At 41.9% G+C, this 27,196-nt stretch overlaps 1 protein-coding gene across 2 annotated transcripts in view; it reads right to left on the bottom strand.

The window, feature by feature from the left end:
* The window catches only part of ADAM17 (ADAM metallopeptidase domain 17), a 34,633-nt gene extending 9,962 nt beyond the window's left edge, over nucleotides 1-24,671 (bottom strand). Inside the window, exons 1-11 of one of the 2 annotated variants that reach the window (XM_053972481.1) lie at nucleotides 24,550-24,671; nucleotides 12,297-12,429; nucleotides 10,733-10,866; nucleotides 9,740-9,828; nucleotides 7,577-7,745; nucleotides 6,901-7,031; nucleotides 5,119-5,208; nucleotides 3,954-4,067; nucleotides 3,286-3,430; nucleotides 2,662-2,750; nucleotides 649-801 (exon numbers count right to left, since the gene is read on the bottom strand). In XM_053972481.1, the coding sequence (XP_053828456.1) occupies nucleotides 649-801; nucleotides 2,662-2,750; nucleotides 3,286-3,430; nucleotides 3,954-4,067; nucleotides 5,119-5,208; nucleotides 6,901-7,031; nucleotides 7,577-7,745; nucleotides 9,740-9,828; nucleotides 10,733-10,866; nucleotides 12,297-12,429; nucleotides 24,550-24,637 (1,335 nt within the window). In that variant the 5' untranslated portion in view covers nucleotides 24,638-24,671. Of the gene's footprint in view, nucleotides 1-648; nucleotides 802-2,661; nucleotides 2,751-3,285; nucleotides 3,431-3,953; nucleotides 4,068-5,118; nucleotides 5,209-6,900; nucleotides 7,032-7,576; nucleotides 7,746-9,739; nucleotides 9,829-10,732; nucleotides 10,867-12,296; nucleotides 12,430-24,549 lie in introns of those variants that run through there. The other variant, XM_053972482.1, reaches the window with a different exon arrangement.
* Nucleotides 24,672-27,196: the final 2,525 nt, after the last annotated feature.

The raw sequence follows: 27,196 nt of genomic DNA on the forward strand, positions 1-27,196 counted from the left end.
GGGAAAGTAACAGCTGGGTCAGTAATAGACACTGCTGCACGCTGCAGGGACTCCCCCACGCAGTCTGGCTCAGAGACAACTCCAGCTCTCCACGCTTCAGAAGCCCCAGGACAGGATGTGAAGCTGCAGCAAGAGGCACAGACTGCACTGCCTCTGGGCAGAGGGGCTGGGCACAGCCACAGGTCAGAGCACACTGCAGGCCAACCATCCCCTGCTCATCTGGGTTTCTCATCTGTAGAACAGGCACAATGCCAAGTCCACACTGCCAGGGCAAGCTTCCACCACGGCTGTGGCACCTGGCAGCCCCTCTCCAACAGCAGCTAGGAACCACCCCAACGCTGTGTGGTACTGAAGGTCTTGGATTTGACTCTTGCTGGGACTTGCTTGTAGCAGCATATGGCCACAGCTAATTACAAACAACTAATTAAAATGCACCTTGACATGCTATGAACTCCAGTGAAACCCAGACTCCAAAGATGAGCTTACCTTGCAGACAACCCAACTACATGCAAATGTATTCTTATGGCTAATCCATTACATTCTGGTGGTTTGAAACTACAGGAATCATTAACTAAACAGATTTGCCATGCAAAGGATCACTGACCACAGCAGAAACTTTTGTGTCGATGCAAAACTAAACAACCATACCTTGTTGTTTTCATGATCCCCACTGACAGCAATAGGATACATTACATATTTCCCACCCTGGTCTTCAGTGGGGGCACACTCTGGCAGACTGTCAGGATCATGCTCTGCTCCAAAGTTATGTCCAAGTTCATGTGTTGTAACCAGATCAGCCTCCTTTTTTGAACATGAAAAAAACAATTTTGGAAAAAATTAGTCTGACCGCTAAAGGACAGAAGATCCCAGCTACTTCTAGGCCACCAGCAATACTAAAATACACCAAGACAATAGAGAATTTCCTATGAACATTTTTCTAGTTTTCTGGAGAAATGCAGGTAAATAAAATTGTGGTCCTTTTCAGAGTTAAGTTCAAAGACTAGATTTGAACATTAAATCACTGTTAAGGGCAAAATGTTGTCCTAGAATAGCAATTCAAATTTGTTTTCAAGGCAATGCAGATGCTTAAATATGAAAATTTGCTTCTATGTAGCTGGAAGGCATAAAAAGTTAAAACAAAACCCAATCCATACAAACACCAGCTACTACAATTAGTCAATCTCTTGTTTAACATATCTTGCCATTAGAATTATTTCTTCTAAATGGATGATGACATTTGGAGTGCTGAATAAACTCCACTACTGCATGATTTCTAGGAAAGACACCTACAATTGTGGCCCAACAGAGATGGATTTCCAACATCATTTATGCAAGACACGCCTGCCTGTGCTGAGGATCCCAAACCGGCTCTGCTTGCTGCGCACCTCCCACAGCGCCTTCCCCAGCAGATGGTGTCACGCTCACAAGGTGACAACCACAAATTAAACTCACACAGAAATAAAGATAACCACAAGGAGACTGGGCAGTTCTGGAGAGGAACTGTTGCTGCAGCTGCTGTGTGGGCACAGGAAGGACCAAGCACTGCCATGAGCTGCCCTGTCTGTGTCTAAGCATGGCTAATGTGGGAGCCAGAGACCGGAGAGTTGCCCAGGCATCCCTCCTGGACTTCACTGTGTTTCATTTGAAGAAGAGTTTTAAGGAGGTTGTTTTGGTTTTGTTTTTTTTAAAGCAAAGTGGAAACCATGCAGCACCTTCCCTGTGAAACCAGTGTGAACCATCATCCCAAGCCCTAAGCTTGCCACTGGGAAGACAGAAAACTAAACCTCCTTTGTAATCTAAGGCACAGCTCCAGTCTGGAGATTGAACAAATGCAAATAGCATGGCAACAGCTATTGCTAGAGCTCTCTGTCAACATCCCTCTAACACAAAGCTTTACTGTCTTTTTTCCCTATCTTCTTGACAGTTTCTGTGCCAAGTTTTAGCCCACACATCAATTATAAATTCCTATTATAATCTTGCTTCAGAAAAGCACAGTTGAGAAGCCAGCAAAAGCAAAATATGCCCAACTTCAAAGATTTAATAGAGGCAGACATAGGAACTGCTCTGGTGTCCTTACAAGTGAGACAAAGCTCACATTTAGGCTTTTGTGCATTTACTATCTCATAAAGTATGGAAAGAATACAGCAAGCATCAACTTACATTAAGCTTAGTATTAGCAGTAATAAGCCCTGTCTACTATACTGTTCTCTGCTCTAGTTACTCAGGACACAAAAATCAGGTGGACGAATTTCATAAAAAGGCTCAAACTAAACCTCCTACTTTGTCTGCTTTGTTCTGTTTGAGGGTTTGTTTTGTTAAGAGTTTTGTTGTTTGGGGATTTTTTGTTAAAACAAAACACATTTAAATTCATCTTTAGACATCAAAAACCTGTTTATATCTAGGAAACTACAGTTCCTATGAGACACTAGCTGTTTCTGTTCCTGTTTCACAGTGAGTTCAATTTTCAGTTCCATTCAGTCCTGTCTCCCCTTGTCAGCTACAACAAAAAAGATGATTTTTGTTTTATGATCTATATCCTTGTCCCCAGAGATCTCACTCAAATGGAAAGCCAGCAGCTCTTTTCTGACAGAGCACAGGAGCTTGTCACAATCCCATGGCACACATCACCAGCACACACATATAAGGAGGATACTCTTCTACCTTTGTGAGGATGGTCTTCCCATAGTTCTTGGTGCTGGTCAAGCCACTGTTCAGATAGATATCCTTCTTTGCAATTTGACTGTAATAAGCTGAAAGAGTGAGAAATAAATTAAAATTGAGAAACATTTTTCCTGTGTTTCAGGGTACTTTTGGGAAGAAAGGAATACTTGTCCAGCTTTACAGTTTTATTGTTCTCACAGGCTCACTAATGAGACCCTGCCTCTTGCCAGTTTTTGGAGCTGGGAATCTTTCAAGCACAGCTCCAACAGCTCATGTATTGCAGTAAAGGCAAAAACAGCAGAAATTTCCAAGACAACAGCATCTGCCATTCCAGAACCGCTGCAGGATGTGCCCACACAAAGCAGCCCTTAGAACAGGGTTTTTTTCTATACAGCCTGTTCACACCAGATAGCTTAGTGACTTTGTTTAGTGACTTTTATCCTTCCCGCTTTTTCCAGCTCCAGCCAAAAAAAAACCAGCCATCCCTTCTATGTAAAAAAACGGCTCCTAGAGTATGTGCAAATAACACAACATACTCCATGCAAGTTGGAGGAAAGAATTAAACATGAATATCAAAAACTAGCTTCCAACCCACAACTGGGAGAGAAGAAAAAGAAGCCTTGCCTTTAGGACAAATGCCACCATGGCTGTTAGGTCTGGGAGAGCCAACGTAAGCCAGTCCAAGCGTTCCCATGTCAAAATCTTGATACGTGAAGAGATGAGCAAGGCACACATGAGCTGCTTTCTCTGCAATATCAAAGCTAAATTGCTTAAAAAAAAAAAGTCAAATCCCTGTTAGCTGACAGTGCTTGTTAGAAGTCTATAGATAATAACATTTATTTAACGTGCCAGACAAGTACCTCCTAGATCTGGTTAAGTCAGAAAACAGCATCTGTTTTAGCTGTCCTGCAGAGCTGCAGGAAATTAAACTAATGCCCAAGTACACTGTACACATTCATTTACATAACTTGTCTATTCATTTTCCCTTTTCACAGGGAGGAAAAGCCAAGTACAATAACTTGATGAAGGTCACAAGGCAGCCAGTCTCAGGGCCAGACATATCAGGACTGCCTGACTCAGACCACATTAATAAGACTAATTGATGTCTGCTCTGTAATTATGCAAGGGAGCCCTTCACCAAGGGCTACAGGGCACAGCAGCTGGTTTGACTTTGTGTGACATCTACACATCATGCAGAGGGAGCAAAGGACTTTCACCCATTACTACAGAGCAGCCATATGAATGAGCAATTCTCTGTTAAGGGGCATGATTTTTCAAGGGTTACAACCTACCTCTAGCAGCATTTTCACATCCCAAGCATCTTTCTTATCATCTGGGTAACTTCTTGCCATATTATAATGTTTTTCTCCAGGTTTTACAGGATTTGGCTCATTGTGGATGATAATCTACATGTCAAAAAGGGCAACAACAAAGAACAGGAATTTTTGTCAATTTTATAGCTACAGAAAAAGTTTCAATGTAATTTTAAATATCTCAATAGATCTCTAAGGAGAAAAATTCAGTCTCAGAATGATTCTAATACTAACTTTCACACCTCTGCTAGTTAAATAGACCAACTAAATCATAACTATATTGTAAGTAACTCTTTTACAGGATAACATCAGAAGTTTTCACTGTAAAATTCTGCTCTGAGATGCCTTTTACTTTTAGAAAAACCCCAGACAAATACAACCAGTATAAATAACGGCAAATAATTTCAGAGCTCTACCTAACCAATATGTATGTTAAAGGACTGCCCCTTTCCCAGTAATCCAGAATTAGTCCATCATGTTTTCTACCCCCTCCCTGCCCAAGTAATGCTCCTTTTTTATGCCTGCAGATCTTTTCCCAGGAAAGGGGCAGCTGGCTTGTACCATTAGTCTCCATGTCCCCCATCACAGCTTTTGCAGTATGCTGAGCTAATGGAGTCCTCCTGTTTTTAATGCTGTTTTCCAGATTTCTGTGCACTAACTTCGAGACACCATCATAGAAACTGAAGTAACAACACTTCCTGTGTCCATATACAAGCCTCTACACTAGCATGATGTCTAAGGGAGTCATTAAAGGTCTTCAGGCAAGATTGTTTTCACCTGGGTTTCAGGCCAGCAACAAACACTAGCAACAGATATTTGAAATAAATGCATGAGTATGTCTGAATGGAACAAATCTTGCACATATTCAGGTGAAAAACGCACATTTGAATCAGGAATAAATATGGAAAGATTCTCCCTGAAAACTCACACCTCAAACACTGCAACAAACTGAAAATGGGCATTGTGTCATTAACACTGGCAGATCATTAACACTGGCAAGATGCTATTTCAGAGTGCTCCTGGCTGGAGTTAATAATGTAGGATTTTATTATTTTAGCTCTAACCCAGACAAAATAGTCAGAAACACTGCTGATTAAACCATGTTCCTTTAACTTGGAAGCCCTCTGCAGAGTCCAGTGAATACCTGCTCTATCTGTATGCCGTACCCATTGAAGGTTCCATCGTCCCAGGAAGTGTTTCGGTAGATGTCATCTACTCTGTCTATCAATTCAATCTGTGTGGAAGAGAAAACAAGTTACCCAAGTGAGCTTTCATGGAGCAAAAGACATTCAGAGAAACTGCTACACACTTACCTAGAAACAGTCACTTGAATTAAAACTGAACCTTGTGTAAGGTAACAAGACAAACTCCCTGGATCCAAGTACTGTTGGTTTTGGATCAGTATTATCCAATATACTTGAAAATTTTCCATCATAAAAAAGCTTTTCCATTTATCACTTTTGTTTGTGTAGTGGAATAGCAATAATATTAAGAACGAGACATTTTGGAAAACACTTTGTTCAAACACTAATTTCCCAGATTTCTTTGAGGGGAAGGGCGGAGGAGGGAGCTGCTTTTACTGCTTCGTTTCATCATGGTGCTGAACCAGTTTAAGTGACCCCCCAGGCTTGCTTCCCTCACCCAGCCAAAAACCTATTGTTTTCCTCATTATGGTTCAGGCACAACGTTCCAGAAAGTCTCTTGTCAGTGCTCATAATCAATACCTCCCTTTTCAAGCTGTTCTCTTAAAAAACACCTTCTACTAAATATAAACTACCAAACTTGCTGAGAAATGACATTTAGAACCACTCAGTAATAGTTTATGCTTTAGTTTTCCAATCACTGTGTTGTTAACATTACCTGTCTACCCAGGAAACACAACAGGGGTCAGCCTCAGCACATGTCAGATGCTGAGATAAGAGCACCTCTGCAAACACATCAAGTGAGTCCCCCTCACCTGGAGAATGTAAAAGCATTTCTGGGGACAGAAAGGTCAAAAAGCCAGCAAAAGTGGAACAGAATGATTAGCATTTCAAAGAGTAAAGCTCAGAAAGAGACTTTAGACAAACAACAGGCCTCCAAACCTGTTTTCATTTGTTTTGTCTCCAGAACCCAAACCCCCATACTCTCCCCCTTCTGCTGAAAGGCAGTGGGTAAGCCTTGCTCTGGTTCACAAAAACCTGTCAGATAGACAACCCCAGTGTTTCGGCTGGCTCACTCAGTAATTGGTACAACGATGGAGCCCTGCTTCCCTGAGGATGGCTGAACACCTGTCTGCTGATAAGAAGCAGTGAATTAATTCCCTTGTTTTGCTTTGCTGCTGGGAACAGCTTTTGCTATTAAACTGTTTCTATCTCAACCTAAAAGTTATCTCACCTTTACCCTTCTGATTGTCTCCCCATTCCATCTGGGAGGAGAGAGCAAGTGGCTGCCTGAGGCTGAGCTGCCTGCTGGGGTTAATCCACACCACCAGTGTACAACCAAACAAGTTGTTTACTGGGCCAGCTTCTAATTTATTGTTCTGGACAGAGAATCCTGAAAGAATTTGGCAAAGAAGATCTATATGAGATGCTTTAACTTCTCATTAAACATGCTAGACCTTTAAAGACGTTCAGATCATTTGCAGTGGATTTTAAAATCCAGGAGACTCTAGAGCTCTGACTGAGAAAAATAAGAAGTTTCTGGGCAGAAAACAGCATAGTCAACAGAAGTATATGACAGGAAAGAATTTGCTTTTAAGTGAAATTTGAAGACTACTGAACTACATTAGCTTCATTATAGAGTATTTTTAAAGCATGATTTAGCACTCTCCCAGGTAAAAGCTGTGTGCACAAAAGTAGTATATGCTGTATGTTGTTTTAACTACTGCAGCAGGGTGTTTTCCTGCATCTATTCCAGCAAATTTTAACAGGGTACATTTACTTACCAAGTAGTTTATAGTGGTGCTCTCTTCCCCACGGCCCATGTACTTGAAGAAACGATGGTCTGCCACTACCAACATCTTGCACGTGTTTTTGGAGTTCTCTGGAATGGATCTTTTCTTCCGATGGGTGCTTCCTGAAGTAAGTATTTCAAACAAACACTCAATACTACTATCACTGCTGGGTCTACTGGCCTTATTTAAGATTTCAATGTGAGTGTGAGTGGGCACCTGGGAGGACAATGGGGATGTTTCATTTTAGTTTGGGGCTTTCTTTTTTAATAGCTATTTGTAAATTTTGTCTTCCTAACAGTCCTCCAACTTACTAAGGAAAAGAATGCATAGCACTGAATTATTTATCAGATTTACCTATAGAGCTTTTACGGTCATCACCACAGTCTTTACACCTCTCCTCCTCCTGTTCCTAGTCATTACCCCAACTTTTGCTAACACAGCAAAGAACAGAGGAAAGAGGGACCAAAAACTCTCAAAACCCCATCATAGCTCAAGATGGACTCCTTGAGTGACCACAGAGGCCAAAGAGGTCCTGCTGCACAGTGCACAGAAGTACAAAGTTGTTCAAAGAGGCATGAGGAGTGCTGCTTCCCCCCTCCATGCCCACAGTGATTGAAAGAGCTAATTTGTTTCCAAGATGCTGCTGTCTCAAGGTATGGACACTCACCTTCATTTTGTTTCCTGTCTTCCAGTCCTTTTGGCAACAGTTCATCTTCACTCAGCTTTAAATAACCACATACTTTGGGGGACTGCAACCTTGAGAAGTCTTTGATATCTTCAGATCTGTAGACCAGCAGTCTTTCATCTTCCACATCATCTACAAATCTCCACAGTGGCTGACAGCACAAGGAAAAGTTAGGAAAACAGTGAACCTAAAGTCTAGATAAATAAAAAACTTTATGTATGCACCACTGTATCTCCACAGCTTTCTGTCTAGACACACAAATGCACTTCACCCACAGCAACAAATCTACTGATAAAATGACATCCCCAAGAAAGCCACCAGAAGTCAACTCTCTTGTGCTACATGGGAATCCAAAAGTCTGAGAGCATCTTAAAATAGTGGCAGCTACCTGATAAGGCCATAGGAGAGAATTTTTCTTCTCCTCAGAATCTGAACAAGCTGAAGAGGCTTCTCAGGTTCCTCTGCTCCCCTCTGTAAGAGCATGGAGTCAGAAGGATATCTTTAACTGCTAATAAATGCACTGACCAGAAGCACAGGAGGGGGCAGGTAACAGAGAGCCTTTAAGCACACAGCAGAATGTGGGTTCTTCGATGTTCAATAGCTACCCAAGTCACAAGCATGAAAATGTCTCCAAAACCAAAGAAGACCATGAAATCTCAAGGAAAGACACCAATTCCCATAGCAGATGCATACAAATAATCCTTTTACTTTACTGACAGGTCTTATTTTTATCTGAATGTCAAAGCTAAAGCAACACCACCAAATATGACACAGACAGGGTCAGTTCTTTGGCCAAAACCAAGCGGCACAGACTGTCTGCATCTACAACATAGTCCACCTGGCTCTGGATCTCCTCTGGCCCTTAGGCAGGGCTCTTCCAACTTTAGCCAGCCATCATTCAGCACACTGTGCTTTTACTTCACAGCAAAAAGGTCCTGGAACGTGAAGGTTGTGCTGTGTCAGCAGCCACACGTCTGCAGCACAAAACTGAAGGTTTCACGCACTAAGGCAAGGTGTGAGGGCAACAGTGGTTTCCACAAAGGCCCACAGCCCTTCCAAACCGTACGCAACTACCTTGAAAACAAAAGCAGGAAATGGCAGAGCAACTTTGTCCATGCTGCCTTTGGGGAACAGACTCAGGCATGCTCCCTCTGCGACTGTGCACAGGAATCATCTCATCCAGGGCTGTCAGTGGCCAAAGCTGGCCTGGGGACACCACCAGCGAGGCAGCAGGGCAAGCCAGAGGCTGCACACCACTGCCTGCCCCCAGCTGCACAGACACAGCCAGCCAGGAGCAGGGGGCTGGCTGCACAGAGAAACAAAGCACACCTACAACTGCTCTGGAGCACAAACACAAAAATGCTTTACATCACAAGCAAACAGATACTGTATGTTCTCAATGTAAAACACAAGTACAGTGATTTGGGCGTTTTGATCACATTTTTATACTTTAACATGACTAGATTTCTCAGGTTTACCCATAATTCTGTGTATCTTTGGGTTTGGAGACAATTACAATATCCATATAACACTCAGCCATAATTACTGTTATTCAGCCATTCAAATACTGCTTGTGTCTGGGAATATACTGCACTGAACATCTCATTATTACAGTCTCTAATTATATATTTGTGGAATATTTTTTTAACCAAGAGTTCAAAATAACACAAGCAAGGAAAATGGTGAAAACCAAGGGAGTAGCAAAAATAACCAATTTTCAGATAAAATATCAGATTTTCAATGCAGCTCTAAGAATGGGAAAATTTCCAAGATGTAACAAAGCCAGCTTTAAAAAGCTTCACTGACTTTGACTCTGTTTAGACTGCCACAGTTTGTTAGAGACCATGATCACCACTAAATTCTGACATTATCCATTTCTGTTTCTGAAACCCCTTCCTGTTTAAAATATACCTTCTCCCTGATGTACCTAAAACATGCAACTGTCAGAGAATGTCACTCACTAATAAAAGTAAACACTTGCAAGACAAATTGGTTTCTTGTTTCTCTCTTTCCTCACCCCAAAACAAACACTACCACCAAATCTAGTTTGAGCTACAGAAGTGTCAACATAACTAACAAGGAAGAGGAACACCCAGAGGAAAAGAAGGTGATTGTCTGGATATAGTTTTCCACAGCAAAGCATACCTCAATATTGTATTCTTCTCCATCAGTATTAATTCGCACCGTAAAATCTTCATCCCCAATATGTGCCACAACCTTGGAATTATGCTCTCCTTTAACATAAGCATGGAAGCATTAAATTAATTCAGCTGTTTGCATGTGCTCCTGCAGACATTGTTTGTTGGGGGTTTTTAATTGTTTCTAAACTTCATGACAAATTACCTTCCTCAGTCTCTGTACTGTTCAATTTAAAGAAAAAGACGAAATTAATCAGCACTTCCCCCAAGTCTTAACTTCCCAATAGTCACAGTCAATGAGACTCAGATTTTACAGAAAATTTTGCAGAAAGTGTTGAGATGGCTCTGGGGATTAGTAATGGGGGACACAGTATTTCTGCCAACAAAAGCAAAGTGCATCTAACTACTATCAGACAGCAATTTCACAGCATCAGCCTGCATTCCAGTGGAAAAGTCTCACCACATCACAAAGACAACAAAGAAATAAAAACAACTTAGCAGAAGCATTAGTACTGCATGGAAGTGGAGCATGGCATCTTTCTTTACAGAAAAGTAATCTACAAAGAACTATCTTTAAATCTTTTAATTGAACTGTCTGGGTATTACTGCATCACCTCTACCTTAGCTTTGTGTTCTGGGGCAAGGAACATTCAAGTCCTACATTCCAGATGGAATTAAAGCTACCATCAGCATTAAAAAAAAATAATAATTTGCAAGCTGCTGCTTAAGTAAATTATACCTTTGTGTCCTGCCAAACTCAACACAAGAGTCCTGTCTTAGGAGCTTGATGCAATATACCCCATCACCCACCAAACCCCAAAAAATCCCCAAACACACCACAAAAACAAAACCAGAAAACCCAAAGGATAAGAATTACGTTTATTTCTTCATCCTAACCACATCTGATCAAAATGAGGGAAATACACCATTTACTCTGCCCAAGAAACCCGAGCAAAGCTGTAGTTTCTCAGCATTGACCCACAGTCTGCTTCATACTAACCAACGACATGTCCGGTGAAAAAGTCTCGCCATTGAACACGATACTCCTTTTCCTTGCCTTCACCATCCACAATTAATGCTTGAAATTTTTCTGAAAAGTGTTCAGCAGTTGCAGTTAAGTATAATTTAAAGTGCCTGTAAAAGAATTTACTTACATTTATTTTTAAGCAAAGTATACACATAACAGATACGTTCAATCTCCATTTTACTGAGGGTCCAAAAGAAGTCAAAAAGCAACAATTCTGATAAGCAGGCTACAAAAACATATACTGTGTAATTGATAACTGCAAATATTTTAGAGTCACGGATGTTGAATTGAAAAAAAGTTTAAAAAATAACCCCCGAAATCCAAAACAGTCAACTTTGCTCATGATGTGCCTTCTTCATTTGCAGTTAAGCAAAACCAGTTACTGGTAACTATTAAAAAAAAAAAAAAATCAGACCAAGAAATTTCTTCATCTATTTGAAACTAAATTATCTTGAAGTTCTTACTTTCTGACATAATACAGGCAAAAGACCATAAACAGAAATCTGAACTCCCTACATTTTTTACAATATATTGTCACAAAAACTGAAAACTATCCCAAGTAGGCTGATAACCTTTTCTGGAAGAAGCTTCATGGGCTCTTGGTTTATGTGGGCTTTGGGTGAAAGATTTTTGGCATGCTCCTCTGCAATTATTCTGTAATCATCACTGGCAACCTCACCCTAAAGCCAGCGTGCATGAGGCAGCGCAAAACAGGGACAGTCAGACATCTGATCCCATTAACCTTTCATAATTGCCCCTCCAAACATTCAGAGATTCAAAAATTACGCATAACTTGCATGACAGTTGAAGATGACACAGGGGAAGGCACATGAATACACAGAGGACAAAATATGTCAGACAAACAACACAAAGTGTGATTCTGACCCTGCTCCCCATTTCAGATTCACAATTTCAGCACTCAAATACCTGCAAGGCATTTGTCTGACTCTCAGAATAAAATTCCTGCCATCTCCATGCCTGCTCCCTTCTACTTCTCCTCCCCCTTTCACCTGAGCTTTTATTTCCCATCTTATAACAAAAACCAAAACCAAAACAAACAAACAAAAGATGAAAATAAGTGTTTTATTTAATGGGACATACTCAATAGGAAAAGGATTAAACCTCCATGAAAATAAATACAGTAAATCTCTTGGGCAGCACACCACACACACTTTTCAAACTGAAGGCTGAGATTTTCAAAAACCAGAGGACAGTCTAGAAGAACTGACAACATTGCCAGATGAGGTATAAGTGAGATCCAACCTAATCAGTGGGAGCAATCTACATGAAACTAAACCTAAGAATAAAGCAAAAGAAATCCTAAATTACTGCCATGTCAGCCATCAGAGAAATAAAATAGAACTTACTTTCCCCTTTCCTCTGAGCCTCTCTGATGTCATATAACCATGCAGATCACTAACCTAGAAGAACTGGCCAGTCATGACAGAAAACAAGACAATTCCTGGGTTTGAAGCTGCACATTACTCATCAGAAACTGAAGGAAAATATGCTATTTCATCATTGATGATTTAATTACCTTTGCAGGGCTGAAAAACTTAAGAGCCTCTCTACGTGTGTCTCAGGCTGGAGGTCCCTCTTCTTCAGTGAGTGTTGCTGGATGCTAGACAGAGAAAGGATGTCGTAGTCTGAAAGCATGGACTCAACTGTGTCTGAAAGACCAACAAGGAAAGTTTTAGTTTCAAAAGACTTTCTTTCCAAATGCACACATAAAAAAGAGCAAACCAGAGACTCCCATTTTGACAGCAAGACCACAGTTTGCTCTAATTTTAGGATAACTACTTCACATTTCTGTAATGGCCAAGTAGAAATCATAGAGTGAGACAAGGCAATCTGAGAGAGACAGAATTTGCTTCACTTTTTCTATAACTTCTGAGCAACCAAGTCATCATTTTTAGTGCCACAGCAATGCAGAACTCATGCCCTCCCTAGCTGCCCCCAAGAAACTACATAGGGAGAACATCCCCATTTCTCTGGGGCAAATTACTCTCCTCACCTGCTGGCCCCCACATGAGTCTGACGAAGAAAATAATTTAATCTAGGAGACTTAAACCAAGTTAATTGCAGACTGGACTGTATTGGGCCTTTCTGCCCAACAGTAGCCAGAAAACAGGTTATCTGCACAGCACAATCAATCAAAACTAACTAACAAGGCAACTCATGTGAGATACCCTGATTTCCCAATACCTTACCATCATGCAAAACTCCTTTTCCTACTCAGAACACAAAAACTTCTTCAGCGAAAGGAGACCAAGTGCCTGAATTCCTATGGGAGCAGTACACACATTACAAATTCAGGTCAATGTTCTTCAGATGTTTCCGCCATTAACAAGTACATAACAGCTGCAAAAAGTGCTTGGCTCTTGCTGATAAAGCCTCCTGCTACTTTGTAAGGCATTCCTTCATCAAAACACCCACCCACACTCTTGCTTCTCTGGAGCACCCACCACCCATCAAGACACCCAACAACCACCTTGGCTTCCACTAAGACTGATGAATTCAGTTGCTATTTACAGCCTTAACAACAGGTTCTTATTCCCACATTGCCGTTTTCCTTCTCAGCCAGAGGTGCTCACTCTTCACTACACTAAATGAGGATTCAGATATGTTTTACAAGGGGCAGAAATGCTCACCCAGACATTCTTTAAAAAAAAAAAAAAATCCTGTTTCCTTCCCCTCCTTTTCCAGCTATGCTTCTAAACCAGACCTGATAGCTACCAAAGAGGTTTTCTGTTAAGGAAAATGACATTCCTTCAGAGTCCCTGGTCACTAGCTTACCCCACTCAGCAAAGCCACCTCATGTGTTTTATTGAACTTTAAAGTAAGCAGCACCACTAACAAGCTATTGTGCAACAAACCAAGATTGCCACCTTGAAATCTAGATGCTCATAGCTCTTGAAATAATATGGGTTTTTTAAACCTGACACTCAGTACCATAATTAATCCCCAAATCCATGCCTCCAAAGCCCAGGAAAGCTTTAAGAACACATGCACTGATCAGGGCAAGGAAAGCACCCTGCTTTTCCTTTTGCAAGAGGGTGGGTGGGTGGGGAGAATTAACCAGCAGTGCATGGCCACAAGTGTGCTTGTGTACACTGAGGTGAGGAAGGCACAGAAGCAAAGATGACCCTCACAGCCCTCCTAGCCCTGCAGCAGACCCACTCACAGAGTGAGGCACGGGCAACACGGTTGCTTTCTTGGGCAGCAGAAGCCACTGAGCAGCAGTTCCCAGGCTTCTCCCTCCCTGGCTGCTCCTGCCCAGGCCTTGAGCAACACAGGAAGGGCAGAGCAGTTGCAATTTCCTGATTTCTGTTTACAACCCTCAGGTTGAGAGCACCTGCACATGATTACCATGTGTTTCGGGTTATATGCAAAGCCAAGTCTCTATCACCATATTTTCTGTGGTGGGGATTTTCCCCACATATGCCCCACTGCTGCATGTCAGGCAGGGCCTTCATTTTAGGTTGCCATATGCTGCAGAGCTGGTTCACTAGAGCCACGCAGTGAGTAAATGCCTAACTTCCCCCTCCAAACAGCTCTTTTTTCATTACAAAGTCTGTTCTAATAAATTGCTTTTTATCTGGCATCTGCCCTCATCCAGAACCACCTAGAAAGGGTGTAGAACAGGCAAGGAAATCAATTCTGGAAAAAAACCTCATTAAACTGCCTAGTTCTGAATTCTTTTACTCAAACTCAAGATTCTGTCACTACACTCAGGCTAGAGCTGACCCCTCAATTAAAGTGAATGCTGATATACAGAATATCCAACACTGGTTTATGATACAGACCAAACGTGGGGAACATGGGGCATGAAACAAGAGGTGTGGAACAACTGCTGTGCTGTTCAGGGACTTGCCACGCAAGGTCTGCCTGAGAGGCACAACCCCAGCTACAAAACATTACTGTCCTTTTCCACCTCTGCCTTTGAAGTACAGACCAGAACCAAGAGAAAGCCATGCCAAAAAGCAAGACACAGTTGCCACTATGGCCAGACAAAATGTCTCAGTTTCATGGCAAAAGAACTGAGAAGTCTGCTAAAAAAAAAATCAGGCTTTTTTATTTGGTAGGCAAGTCCTACTCCACCTTAATATACACAAACACCCTTCTGGAAATGCCTCACAGAGACACAGGAAGGTAGTAAGAACAAGACCTAAGAAGTTCATGAAGATGAGTAAGATGATTCTATTGAAGTTACAAATGAAACACACGGCACTCCCAGTTCCTGTAACACTGAAACAAGAGCGCACTTGTTCATTATTTCCTCTTACCCTTCCTAAATTTGTTTGCTTTTAATTTTACTTACAACATAAGTAGAGGCTTAAGACACACTGCTCCCAGACATAATCTGCTAACTAACTATGGTATCAGACAGATGTGGAACAAATACATTGGTAATACACTCGAACCAAAATTTTTCTGTAAAATGTTCATATTGTGAAAATTAATCCATATTCATGGCTTACTGAAAATAAAAGATGAAGTGTCATTATTTTAAAGAAAACACAGAACTGTACAGAATCCAACTGTACAGCAGTCTGTGGATGGGAGCCATAGAAAGCATATACTTGACTTTTTATTCAAGTTTTAAAATCTTTCTGGCATTCCTTCCCCATTATCTTCATTATGGTCCAAGAGTCATTTCCCACGGGCTTCAACAGACCTGAGCTTAGGATTCCCAAACCATTTTTTGCGGTTCATCCCTTCCACACTCTCTTAGATTTCTGCATTCCTGTCATTTTAGGGAACATCTTAATTGCATCCTGATATGGCAAGTATTTATTTACTGTCACCGGCCTTCACCTCATGGTACCTTCTTTCCCAGAGGGAAACCTCCTAAGAACATACAGAAATCGGATTTGTAAGAGAGACAAGGAAGGAACATCAGTGACAAAGACAATATCCCAAAGCTCTCAAGAAGAAATCCACAGCACTGATCCACCTCTACCCCTAGCTTTGAACTCACCAACTCTTGCCTCTTTTTTTTTCACCTTGTTTCTGGGCTAAAAGTCTCCTGGTACTAGACTTTCAGACTTAACACAAAAATCTAGCTTTTAATAAACTCTGCACCAGCACCAAAGAGCACAGGAGAATGGCTTAACTCCCTGAGTTGGAGGCCACTGCATGTATTTCAAAAGAAGTTTCTCTTTCAGTGCTCAGCTAGCAATTCAAATACCAATGTCAGCCTTCTCCAACCAGCTTGGCTTTCATAAGTACAACAGTAAATTCCCATGATCTCATGCCACATCTATTGTCCGGAACCCAACAAGTAAATGTGGCAAGTCAGCCATTTCATAAGCATTCTTTTGCACTGCATCATGTATGGAAAGGTTAAGCTTATCTAGAAGCATGAAGTTTTAACCCAGAAGATACAATTAATATTTTCTAGAATTCTCTTCAAAATTATCCCATGATAGAAAATATTCCTACTTAAAACTCAGGATCCAAATTTTTTTTTTTAATTACTTTTAGGATTTAAAAAAGACCACTAGATAATCAGTGAGACTTGCAGGAATGATTACAGTTATTTCTCCAATCATCCCAAGGGAATAAATAAAAGCAGAAATAATTTTTCTGTCAAAGGCACTGGAATGGGATGACAAGCCTATAGGGAGCACTCCTACAACAGGCACTGCAAACACATTCAGGAAGGATTTTGTAGTGGGACTGTTAAATCTGTTTCATCTCCAAAACTGAAGAAGGAGCTCCAGGCTCTATTTTATACAGCACTCATCAACTACATATGGGTTCTGATCTCAAGCTGATTTCCAATGGGTATCAAACACCTATCAAAAGCTTATGAACAGTTGACTTGTAACAATTTTTCTGATTCAGCTGAGGAGTGACTGAATAGAAGGGCTCCATATTCTTTATTGTTACTATTTAGTTTTGTATGCTCTTCTTGTACATTAAAATATTTTAACTGAAGTAACTAAACATAGCAATTTGAAATCTAATTCAAAGTCTCAGAATTTAGACTAGGAAACACAGACTGGAGTCTTTCTAGCTTGAAGCACAAGAGCTAAAGCAGGTGTCCATCACCCTACATGAAACAGCTGCCCTTGTGTTTGTAGTAACAGCTGCTCACTGGCTGCAACACAGCTAGATCGTTTCGCTGCAGCACCATTCCAGAGAGTGCTAATGGAGAAGGCAAATATACTCATATTTCACCTGGGCACACAAATGGTCTGTGCCAGGCAGGAGGTGATGCAGTCGTGCATAAATGATTGTGGATACCCTCTCTGAACAGCTTATGCTGCTTTTAGGAGACTGTTGATGAAGAGGACACATTGAGAAGGTTCATCTTGGGAAGACTGTTCTGTAACAACTCCTTGCATGTGCTGTTACATCTTTCTCCAGTACATCTGGTACAGAGACATTGCCAGAGACACAATACAAAGTGAACTGAAACACCTATCCCACACAAAACAGCCCATGCTTTCAAGTTTAGATAAATCGTGTTTACTTGTTTCCACTGAAGAGTGGTTGCTGTTTTGCTCATCAAGAACATGTAAACAGAAGAACTTGTATGAGAAACAAGTTCAAAGCAAGAACCAAATACATGTCAGTGTTCTAATAAACCATAACAAGATAAAAGTTTACACTCTGACCACATTTCTGGACAAACCTGTTAGTAAGAATGGTCAGCCACATCAGCTGAATGTTTTAGAAGGCATGTTTTTAACTTGATCCCAGCTGCATCAACCTAGTCAAACCACGTGAGAAAACAAGGTGCCTGCACTCACTCAGTCAGCAGCAGATGAAGCCTCCGGGTAGGGTTAATCAGCCCTTGTGCAGGGAGGGCAGGGATGCTGCTGCTTTATTGTCCACCAGCTGCTCCACAGTGCACTTCTCCTGCAGTTACACTGGCAACTACTCCCTCCTTATAACACATTCAGACATTGAATACAGATGAATACCCACAATGACTCCTACATATTACCTCACACACTTCCAACCTTGCAAATTATCTCCTTCCACGAATCGCATCTTAAATAAGGACCAGTGAGGAACAAAACTTACACTGCTGGATCTACTTGATTTAATAACCGTCTGTCCTATTAATGACAACAGAACACTTTTCAAAGGAAAAAAAGCCAATATCCTGCCAAATATTGGCATTATAAAAATAAGGAAGTCTACTGAATTACCATCCTCATAATTAAAGTGAAACAAGGGCAATACAGCCGTCCCATCTTACAACAGAACAGCATCATATGACTTGATGCTCAAAAAACTCCAGCACAACCCACCCCCAAATCACATGCTTTTGTACATCCTGCAGAGAGGAACTGCCCAGTCATGGGATGCAGTGGTCTCTGGAAACAGACCATTTGTCTGGCCATCAAAAAACTACAAGCCTCACTACTGTACAAAGATACCACATCACAAAATCCTGCTGTGTCACAAAATAAGTTTGAGTGGAGCTGATTCTAGGTAGACACTAATTACTCTCTAGACGACACTTGTGAGAACAACCCCTTCACTTCTGACTGCATTTCTTTTCCTTGTGGATACAAATTGGGACTCATTCACACACAAGCTTCCAAAAGTTGAGGCACATCACAGGTACTGAGGTGCAGAATTTTACTATTTCAGTGACATCCTGAAAGGGTGCAAAAGGCAACCAAGGAATATCATGTTCTTGTTCAACACCTTAGTAATAATGGATCAGCATCTACTGGGTGGCAGCTGTAGCTGCCTCCCTTCATAACAGAGCCCTCTTGCCTTCCCACTTCCCAGTCCATGCACCTACATAGGTTAAAAATGCAAGTATCAAGGAGGGAAAAAAGTACAAATAATGCACATTAGGGCAGCACAGGAAGACAGGGATGGATACTGTGAAGAGATGCAGGCCATAAGTGACAAAGACAGGCAATATTATTACATGTATCTGCAAGAATGGAAGACATCAGGAAGACCATTAGAACCACTGAGAGGGTTGCTTGTCATCCCCAAAACAGGCAAGTTCATGTGCTGCATGTGAAGATCACAGAAAAGGACAGCAGGATAAACTGCTCTTTGTTAAAACCTAGCTCTTGGGTTCACAGCAAAGCACGTGCCATCATCAGTCTGGCAAACTTGGACTCCTACAGTTTATAAAAAAGCTGGGGTGGGGGACTAACCTGTTTAAAATGGAAACTAAATATAAACTTCTATTGCAAAGACAATCTCTGCCGACTACAAAACACACAATTACATTCTGATGTACATAAAGTCGGAGTGCCAGTGCTAGAGTATGGCTGACTGGGCTTCCTCACTCAGCCCTTCCAGCCACAGGGCAGAAATCCATGCTAGGGTTTCTGCACGTGCACACAAAAATTCCAGAGTGGCAGAAGCATGAAACTGAGATGAGTCACTGCTGCTATCAGCAATGTAGAGCAGCAGTGAAGTTGCCAGTTTTTACTGAGGAAAAAATGAAACCACCCCAAATCTTAAATGCAAATAGGAATTTTACTTTTTGTCTGCTTAAAGGTAAGAACAAATTGGCACTACTGAAAACCAAACTCATTCCAAGCACTGAATTATGCTCCCATTACAAAAATCTTGCAACAGTTAAAGGTAATTCCTATTAATTAGAATTTAATGTAGCATTGACATTGTTCTTTTTGTTGACCTTGAGTACTTTTTGCAGAAATTATACTTCAATCACTTTTTTCAGTTGGAAATGGAAACATTGACCTATTCATCTGAACAAATGAAAACAAACTTGAGAAAAGTACTTGAAAACCTTGATATTAAGAAACTTCATGGAAAAGATTGCTAATCCACAACACTAAAATAATACTGGTAATTTGCATTCAACGGGGCCATGTCTACACGAAGCATTTGATGTTTATACAAAGACACTGCATCAACAAATTCCTGCAATGACTTTGAAATAATCCCACCACATCCTGGGCAGGGATCACATGCTGTGGGATTGTGTGTCCTTGAATTCTCCACTACGTGATGCATGGTGAGAAATACACTCAGCCTTCAGCTTTTAGGGACAAACTGCAAAACCAGCTCCATCTAGAACAGTCATCTTGCTTCAAAGGATGTCCAAAGGATGTTACAGTAAGAAACTGTAACAAAAAAGGCAGATCGTGGCAAAGAAATGAATCATTTGACCCTCACCTAGGTCTTGCCTTAGTCTCCAACAGAAGCTTCAGTCCAGCAGGATAAAATTTAACCTTGCATTAAGATTTTTTCCACTAATTATCTCACTGCACATTCTTGACACCGAGCTAAACTTCCAATCCCTAAATTCTCTGGCAGCAAGTTACATTCCTGGCCTTTGGACTTCCTGCATTTTGTCACACCAAGTGTGAAAAATTCAAAACTGACTGCAAATCAATTTATGCTGCCCTCTATCACTTAGCTGCCCTGGTTTATTCATCAACACTACTACCATTTGTTTTTTTCACTCAACAACTTCTAAATCCGAGTCTTCTGATGTGCATTACGTAGGTTTGCACCAAACCATTTGTACCATTTCTCCAGCTCATGCAGTTTTTCCGAGTTCTACGTGGTATTTCTGTGGTATGGAGAAAAAACTGGTGAAAATCAGGGTACCTGCCTCAGATTTTATTAGTACAATGTGGCAGGTAGAAAAAGATCCCCAGTGAGTGATTTAAAGAATATAATCTGTCCAGCAATGGAAAAACCATCTTATTTTAGTTCCCTGCCTAGCTTGAGACAAAAAGTTCTCATTCAAAAGATGCAACATTAGAGTAAGACACATTTTACATCCTGACTCTGCTGGGGGCATCCATAAATGCTGCACAGTGGCAGCACACAACTTGTACCACTGCATTGTAATACAGATTCAGGCAATTTTTTAGATATATTCAGTGACCTATTCACCTATTCAGCACCTAAGCTGGATAGCTGCACTGTTATTCTTTTCAAGTACATTACGCTTTGTTACCATTCACATGTGTCTGAACTCCAAGACAAACAGCATAAATATTTTATAATATTTTATCTTCAGAGATAAATGACAACAAAGAGAAAAATATTGAAAGAGTTGCCATTAACTTTTCTGGGGCCAAACTACAGTATCAGTCACTGTATTGAGTAGTAGAGCCCCACGTCTCTAGAAATTGATCCCTGATGTCAAGATTACTAAAAAGAGTACACCTAAAGACAAACTGAGGTGGATATCATTCTGCCTTCATCCCTCACCTGGAACACAACCCTTTCCACGCCCCAAAACCAATGGGGCAGGTGCTTGGACAGTCACACTGTGAGCTGCTCCACAATAATGGAGTTCACAGAGAGAAAATATATCCTTTACTGAAAATAAAGCAAACAAAACCAAGCAAACAAAAACCCCAAATCACTAAAAAAAAAAATCAAAAAACTAATTTAGAAACCAAACAAACCCCCCCCCCCAAAAAAAAAAAAAAGGGTGGGCGGGGGGGAAACAAACAAAAAAAGATATTAACTTCCAGACAGCTCACACTCCATGAACGTGCTCACTGGAATGGGGAAGGGATTGGAAAGCTGAGGTCAGGTTGCAGCAGTCCCATTTTAGATCAGTTTAGACTCCTGGAGCACCACACCCTAAGATTACTTCAGCCAGAAAAAGCTGGAAAATTACCCACATCGTTTTATCATTTATTCTATTCTTTGTCAAATTATTTTTTTCACTGTATAATTTTTTTTCCTCCTTGAAAAACTGAACTCAGAGTAATAAGCAAGAAGTTCTCAATAGAAATCACAAAATGTTAATTCATGAAACTTCCTTACAGACAGTGCTCATCAGAAATCTGATTTCAGTTCCCAAAAATTAAGCTGTGGATAAACAAAGCTTTCAAAATAATAACACTGAAATTATTAGAAGGAAAAGATGATATTCAGAAAACCAAGCTGTAAGATAAGGACAACAGAACTCCAACAAAAGATGAACATAAAACCACAATAAAATAGGCAAAGGTATTTTTAAAAGCAGCTTATAAAAGGCAGAAAGCTAATACTTTAAATATTTTTTTTTATTTTATGAGAAGAAACCACACAGCTAAATAACTAAAAGGGCTTGTAAAACAAGTAAAACACAGTCCCAGGAATGGATGCTAAAAGCCAGTACCAATAACTGACCTTAGTATTCACTGCAGAGGAGATAAAAAGTTCCCCAAAAGGAACTTTTTGTCATGATAGGATATATGTAAAGACCTGTGCTCGAGACTTAGGAAAAGAGGCTTTATAACAACTCAAGAAAATGACCAATAAATCAACAGGATATGAATGTACTAGCCCAAGAGTTACAAAACATTGCAAAAATAGAACTGGTCAACTCCTAACTGTGGTATGAGACTAAAGAGCCACTGGTATAGTGCAGGGGTCTGAACAGACCAATTTCCATACCAGGTACTACCTAAGGGCCTAATCAATAAATACATTCAAAGTCCCATCCTGGCAAACAGGTAACAATAACAACAATGTGTAAGTTACTAGACCTGGGGCTAAATAAGATACTAGGAAAGCATTGCCTCCTATACATATACATATACATATATATATATATATATATATATATATATATATATATATATATATATATCTGGCAGTAGTGTGTGGACAAAAGTAAAAGCTAATGTAGCACACATGGATTTTTCAAGTTCCCTCACAAAATACTTTTCTAAATTTAGTTTACTGAAAAACAAAACAAAACATGTGATGAAATTCAAGGTGTGAATATGTGAAATAACACGTGAGGAAAAGAGTTCATCAATGTATTTAAACAACAAAGTATATCAGTACAATTATTACCACTCAAAGAAAATCAAAAAAGCCCCGAAAAAAAAAAATCACCAAAAGAAAACAGAAACAAACAAATCCACCCCCCACAGAAAATAACTCTAAAGTAAACAAAAAAACCACCAAAACCAAAAACAAACCAAAACAAAAAAACAAACAAACAAACAAAAAACCACCAAAAACAAACAAACAAACAAAACACCACAAAGAAAAGACAGCATTGAGTGACTATTAAGGACCAAAAACTACTCAGAAAGGAAACAAAATCAAAAGCATTCATAATTATAAATTTATGCTGCCTTTGTACTACAAATGGTGTCCTGCAGCCCTGACCATACATCTCAAATAAATAAAAATCCAACACAAAATATATAGACAAAAGTAATCAATAAAGTCATGATGCTTTCCTCCTACTAAGAATTATTATATAGACTAATGTGTTATCACTTAAACAACAAACAGTAGTGCAAATGAGACAAATTGCATAGGTATGTAAGTCACTACAGGTGTGAAAGAAATGAATAATTCTTCCAACATTTAGAAACAGAAGAAATGAGGTTTTCATCCATGCAGTAGTTCATAAAATTGAAGAGCTCATAGTCCAGGAACAGTGGTACGTGGGCCAAGAAGATAAAAGCCATCAGATAAAGACTGCACAAACTCACAGCAGAAAGGTCCTTTAGAAGGCACAAAGATCTGACAGCCCAAGATGCAACCGCTGTTGAGGACCTGCCTGCTGCTGAAAGGACACGCTATGTTTATTTCTACTACACTTCCTGGGGCACCCACCACTGAGCCCCATCCTTCCCAGGTTCCTACAGATACAAACTGCTGAGGTGTGCACAGAACCACAAATCCACCTCAGGTGCAGGAGAGGAGGGCAGAGGTCAGACATCTGTCAGGAAATGTGCTGAGAGATCTAAGCCAAGAAAGGAGACTTGGAGCAGTCCCTGCTGGCCCCACTGACTGGAGACAAGACAGCTATCTCTGTGGGAATGTACAACTGATTAACCACTGGAACAGTGCTCAGAGACTGTCTTTAGACAGTTCAGTTGTTCATTTGAATGTCAGCATCATCCCATGTGAATCCCCACCCTGCACAGCAATGGGCTCAAGGAAAGCAACAGAACTTAGCACAAAATTGTTTTTGTACCTTTGATTTTCAAAACAGGGGTTTTCATGTGGGGGCCAGATATTTTTCCTTTAAAAAGCTTTTAAAGAAAACAAAAATTTTGCTGCTCTAGTGATGAGGAACTATGATACAGAGAAGAGGAAAAATGGAGCAAAGACAAGGATCCAAGAAGTATGTAAGATATGGATCTTAAGGGCAAGACACGGTCACTGCTTCATGCAAGAGTCCGTCTGCCATTTTAGTGATAAACTTCTGCTTATTAAACGAAAGTCTACAACTTGTTCATTGCAAAGCAGAAGCTTAGATGCAAAACTGTTTACAGAAGTTAAATAAAGCAGCGGTTCTCCTCCGTGTCAAGCTTTTCTAGAGGTCACTTTCAGCTCCAATGGCTTCGGGCTCTCTGGTGACTCTCCAAACAGAGCTATGAAGGGAGGCCATTTATATGATTTTGCCCAGTGAGGCTGTGCAGCCTCCCTCACTGGAGATATTCCGGAACCGCCTGGATGCAATCCTGTGGAATGCGATCCAGGATGACCCTGCAGGAGCATGGACACTGGACCAGATGACCCACTGCAGTCCCTTCCTACCCGACCTATTCTGGGATTATCCCGCCTTAACAGAACGCAAACTCCTGGGAGGAAAACTCCTCAGCAGACCGCGAGTGTGAAGACAATGGTGTCTCCCCGCCTCCCCGCAGAGCAGTAACCCCAAACAGTGCCCATCAGCGATGCCTTCAGCTACAGCGGTGCTCTGCCGGCCCCACACGTCACCCACCGCTAACCCCTGGCAGAGGCGGGGGTGCCGCGCCTTCCTCCCCCCGCATTGTCAGTGGTTTCTCCCTCCTCCTCCCTTCTCTCCCCTCCTCTCCGGGGTTGTCGTGGTCGCGCCCTGTCCTCACCGTAGCGCTGCGGGTGCCCCAGCGCCTCCAGCCCGCCCGGCCCCCACAGCAGCACCAGGGCCGGGACCAGCCACAGTCGAAGCCTCATGGTCCGGGCGCGGCCTCCTCCGGCACTGCGCGCCCGCTCGTTCGCATCCGCTCGGAGCAGCTTCGCCCTCCGCCCGCCGTGCCGGGCCCGCCGCCCTCCTGGGCCCGCACCCGGAAGCGCGGCAGCTGCGCGCGGGGCATTGTGGGGCGGGCGGGGCGCCATCTTGGGCGGGGGCGGTGCGGAGGGGAGGCGGCCGCTGCGCTCTGCGGCCGTGAGGCGGCGGCTGCTGCCCTCATGGAGGCGCGGCGTGGGCAGCGTGTCAGGGACCGCAGCGGGGCGTCCGGTCCAGCCTCGCTGCTCCAGCAGGGTCATCCTAGACCGCATGGCATAGGACTGCATCCAGATGGTTCTTGAGTGTACTCAGGGAGGGAGACAACACAGTCTCTGGGCAATCTGTTCCGGTGCTTGGTCGCAGGCAATGCTGTTCTTCCTGCTGAGAGCGCTTGCTTTCTTGGGACAGCCTCACCACAGCCCCCTCACGGCCTTCCCAGGGCAGGAACAGACCCCTGGAAAGGGAGAAGGCTCTGGGTTCTACAGCCCCTCTCTGGGGATAGCCCCTCTCTGAGGTGTGGACCTGCCTGGGCAAGACCCTGGTACTCTCAGGCCTTGCACTCTCAGTGATGCCACTCACAGCTGTGTTTGCTGCTTCTCCGCAGCCCATGTGAGTGGCTGTACTCGATGACTTTACAAGGTTTTGTGTCGTTACAGTAGCACAACTGAGGATTGTGGCACTTAGTACACATAATGTGATGGGTCCATGACTCAAGTGTTCCTAAAGAGCATGCCTTATTGAGATAAAAGCACAGAAAATGTGTTTGTGTTGTAGCTATGCTGTAGTGCTCTGGTTAACATTCTCCAGAATTAGGTGGATCTCTTACTTTTTTGCAGATGCCTCCAGCAAAGATGATTGCAAGTGATGTACTTGGCAAAAGTGGAGAAAAAGCATCCCCATTGCCCATCCTGCTTAAGCTGTGCTGCTCATTAGTTAACCTGAAATATTTTAAAAGCATCAATAAAACTACTCATTTTGCGTAGCGTCATAAAGGCAGATACATCACTTAAAACAGTGGTGTGTCTCCCAGTTCTTGTCCCCAAAGATGAGAGGATTGTAAGAGGTGAAACTTCCAGTGGATCTGCTTTGAACTTCCAATAATTTGCATCTAGTGACTCCTGAAATCAAAGGTTGTGTCTTGCTTAGCAGCCCTCACAATATTTCCTCCATACATTTGTTCAGTTGATTTGATGCTTGGGAAGTGCCAGCTGAACACGAGGAGGAATTTCTTTACTGTGTGAGTGACTCAGCACTGGAAGAGATTGTCCAGGGAAGCTGTCAAGTCTCCTTCACTGGAGATATTCCAGAATCACCAGGATACAATCCTGTGCCATGTGCTCTGGAATGGCCCTGCTTAAGCAGGGAGGTTGGACCAGATGCTCCACTGTGGTCCCTTCCAACTTTGTCCTTTCTGTGATTTTTATGATTTCTGTGATTTCTGTGACCTACTGCTTGTAAACTTGTAGCATCCATGTCATCCTGTGGCAGGGAGTTCCACAATGTCACTGTATGTATGAACGGCCACTTTCCTTGTTTTCAACTTGATATTTTGTGACACCATGTGATGACCTGACCCTGCTTCTTGCTTGGGAAAGGACAGTACATCAAGTTTGCCTTCTCTATGCCAGTCACCACTTCAGAGCCTCCATGAAATCCCCTTGCAGCCTGGTAAGGCTCCTCTTGCAGTCTGACAAGTCCAAGTGAAATCTCCTTCTTTGCAAGGAAGTGTTTGCTGCTATTCTATGAACTTTACCATTTCTGTTATTCCTGTTTGTGATGGTGGGACTGGAAGTCCGTATGGTGTTCATGACAGAGGCATCTGGTAGATTTATAAAGTGACATAACAATATTCCCTGCCTTGTTTTCACTATTGCTTGTGAATATTTCTAATATTCAATGTGCCGGTGATCTCCACTGAGCTGGCATTATCTTACAAATAACATTAAACTTCCCAGCTCTCACTCCTGACATGTAGTGGTCAGTTCAGACAGCATTATTCCACGTGTGATGTAGGACTGTTTTGTTCCCATGTGCATGGATTTACATCTGTCTGTCTTCATGATCATCTGTTGTTTTCCTGCCAGGCACTGAGGTCTCTGTTCAGTTGCCCACATGGAGGTGTCCAGTGCTATTCCAGATGACACAGAGGGTCTGAGTGAAGCTTTAGAAGAGTCTTGGGGTCCCGGTTGAGTCCTGTGCTGGAGCAAATGTGTCCCCCATATACTGGATCATCAGTGGTGTGTGTGAGCCCTAAACGGAGGAAGGTCTTTCTGCAATTCTTAGCCACACCTTTTCTCTCCTTTCATGAATAACATATCTTCAGCAATCTTTGTCTTGTCACTCTTTATCTTATTTGGAGTATTTATAAATAAATGCAGAGATGTGAAGGTGCATTAGTGACTTCTTTTCATTGTGAAAACTGACCATATACTTGGTCTTCTAACTGCATTTCAATCCATGCTGGGATCCTCTCTCTTGTCATGTGATTGTTTAGTCTCCTTAAGAAC

The sequence above is a fragment of the Vidua macroura genome, chromosome 3 (genome assembly GCF_024509145.1).
Source record: "Vidua macroura isolate BioBank_ID:100142 chromosome 3, ASM2450914v1, whole genome shotgun sequence".
NCBI lineage: Eukaryota > Metazoa > Chordata > Aves > Passeriformes > Viduidae > Vidua > Vidua macroura.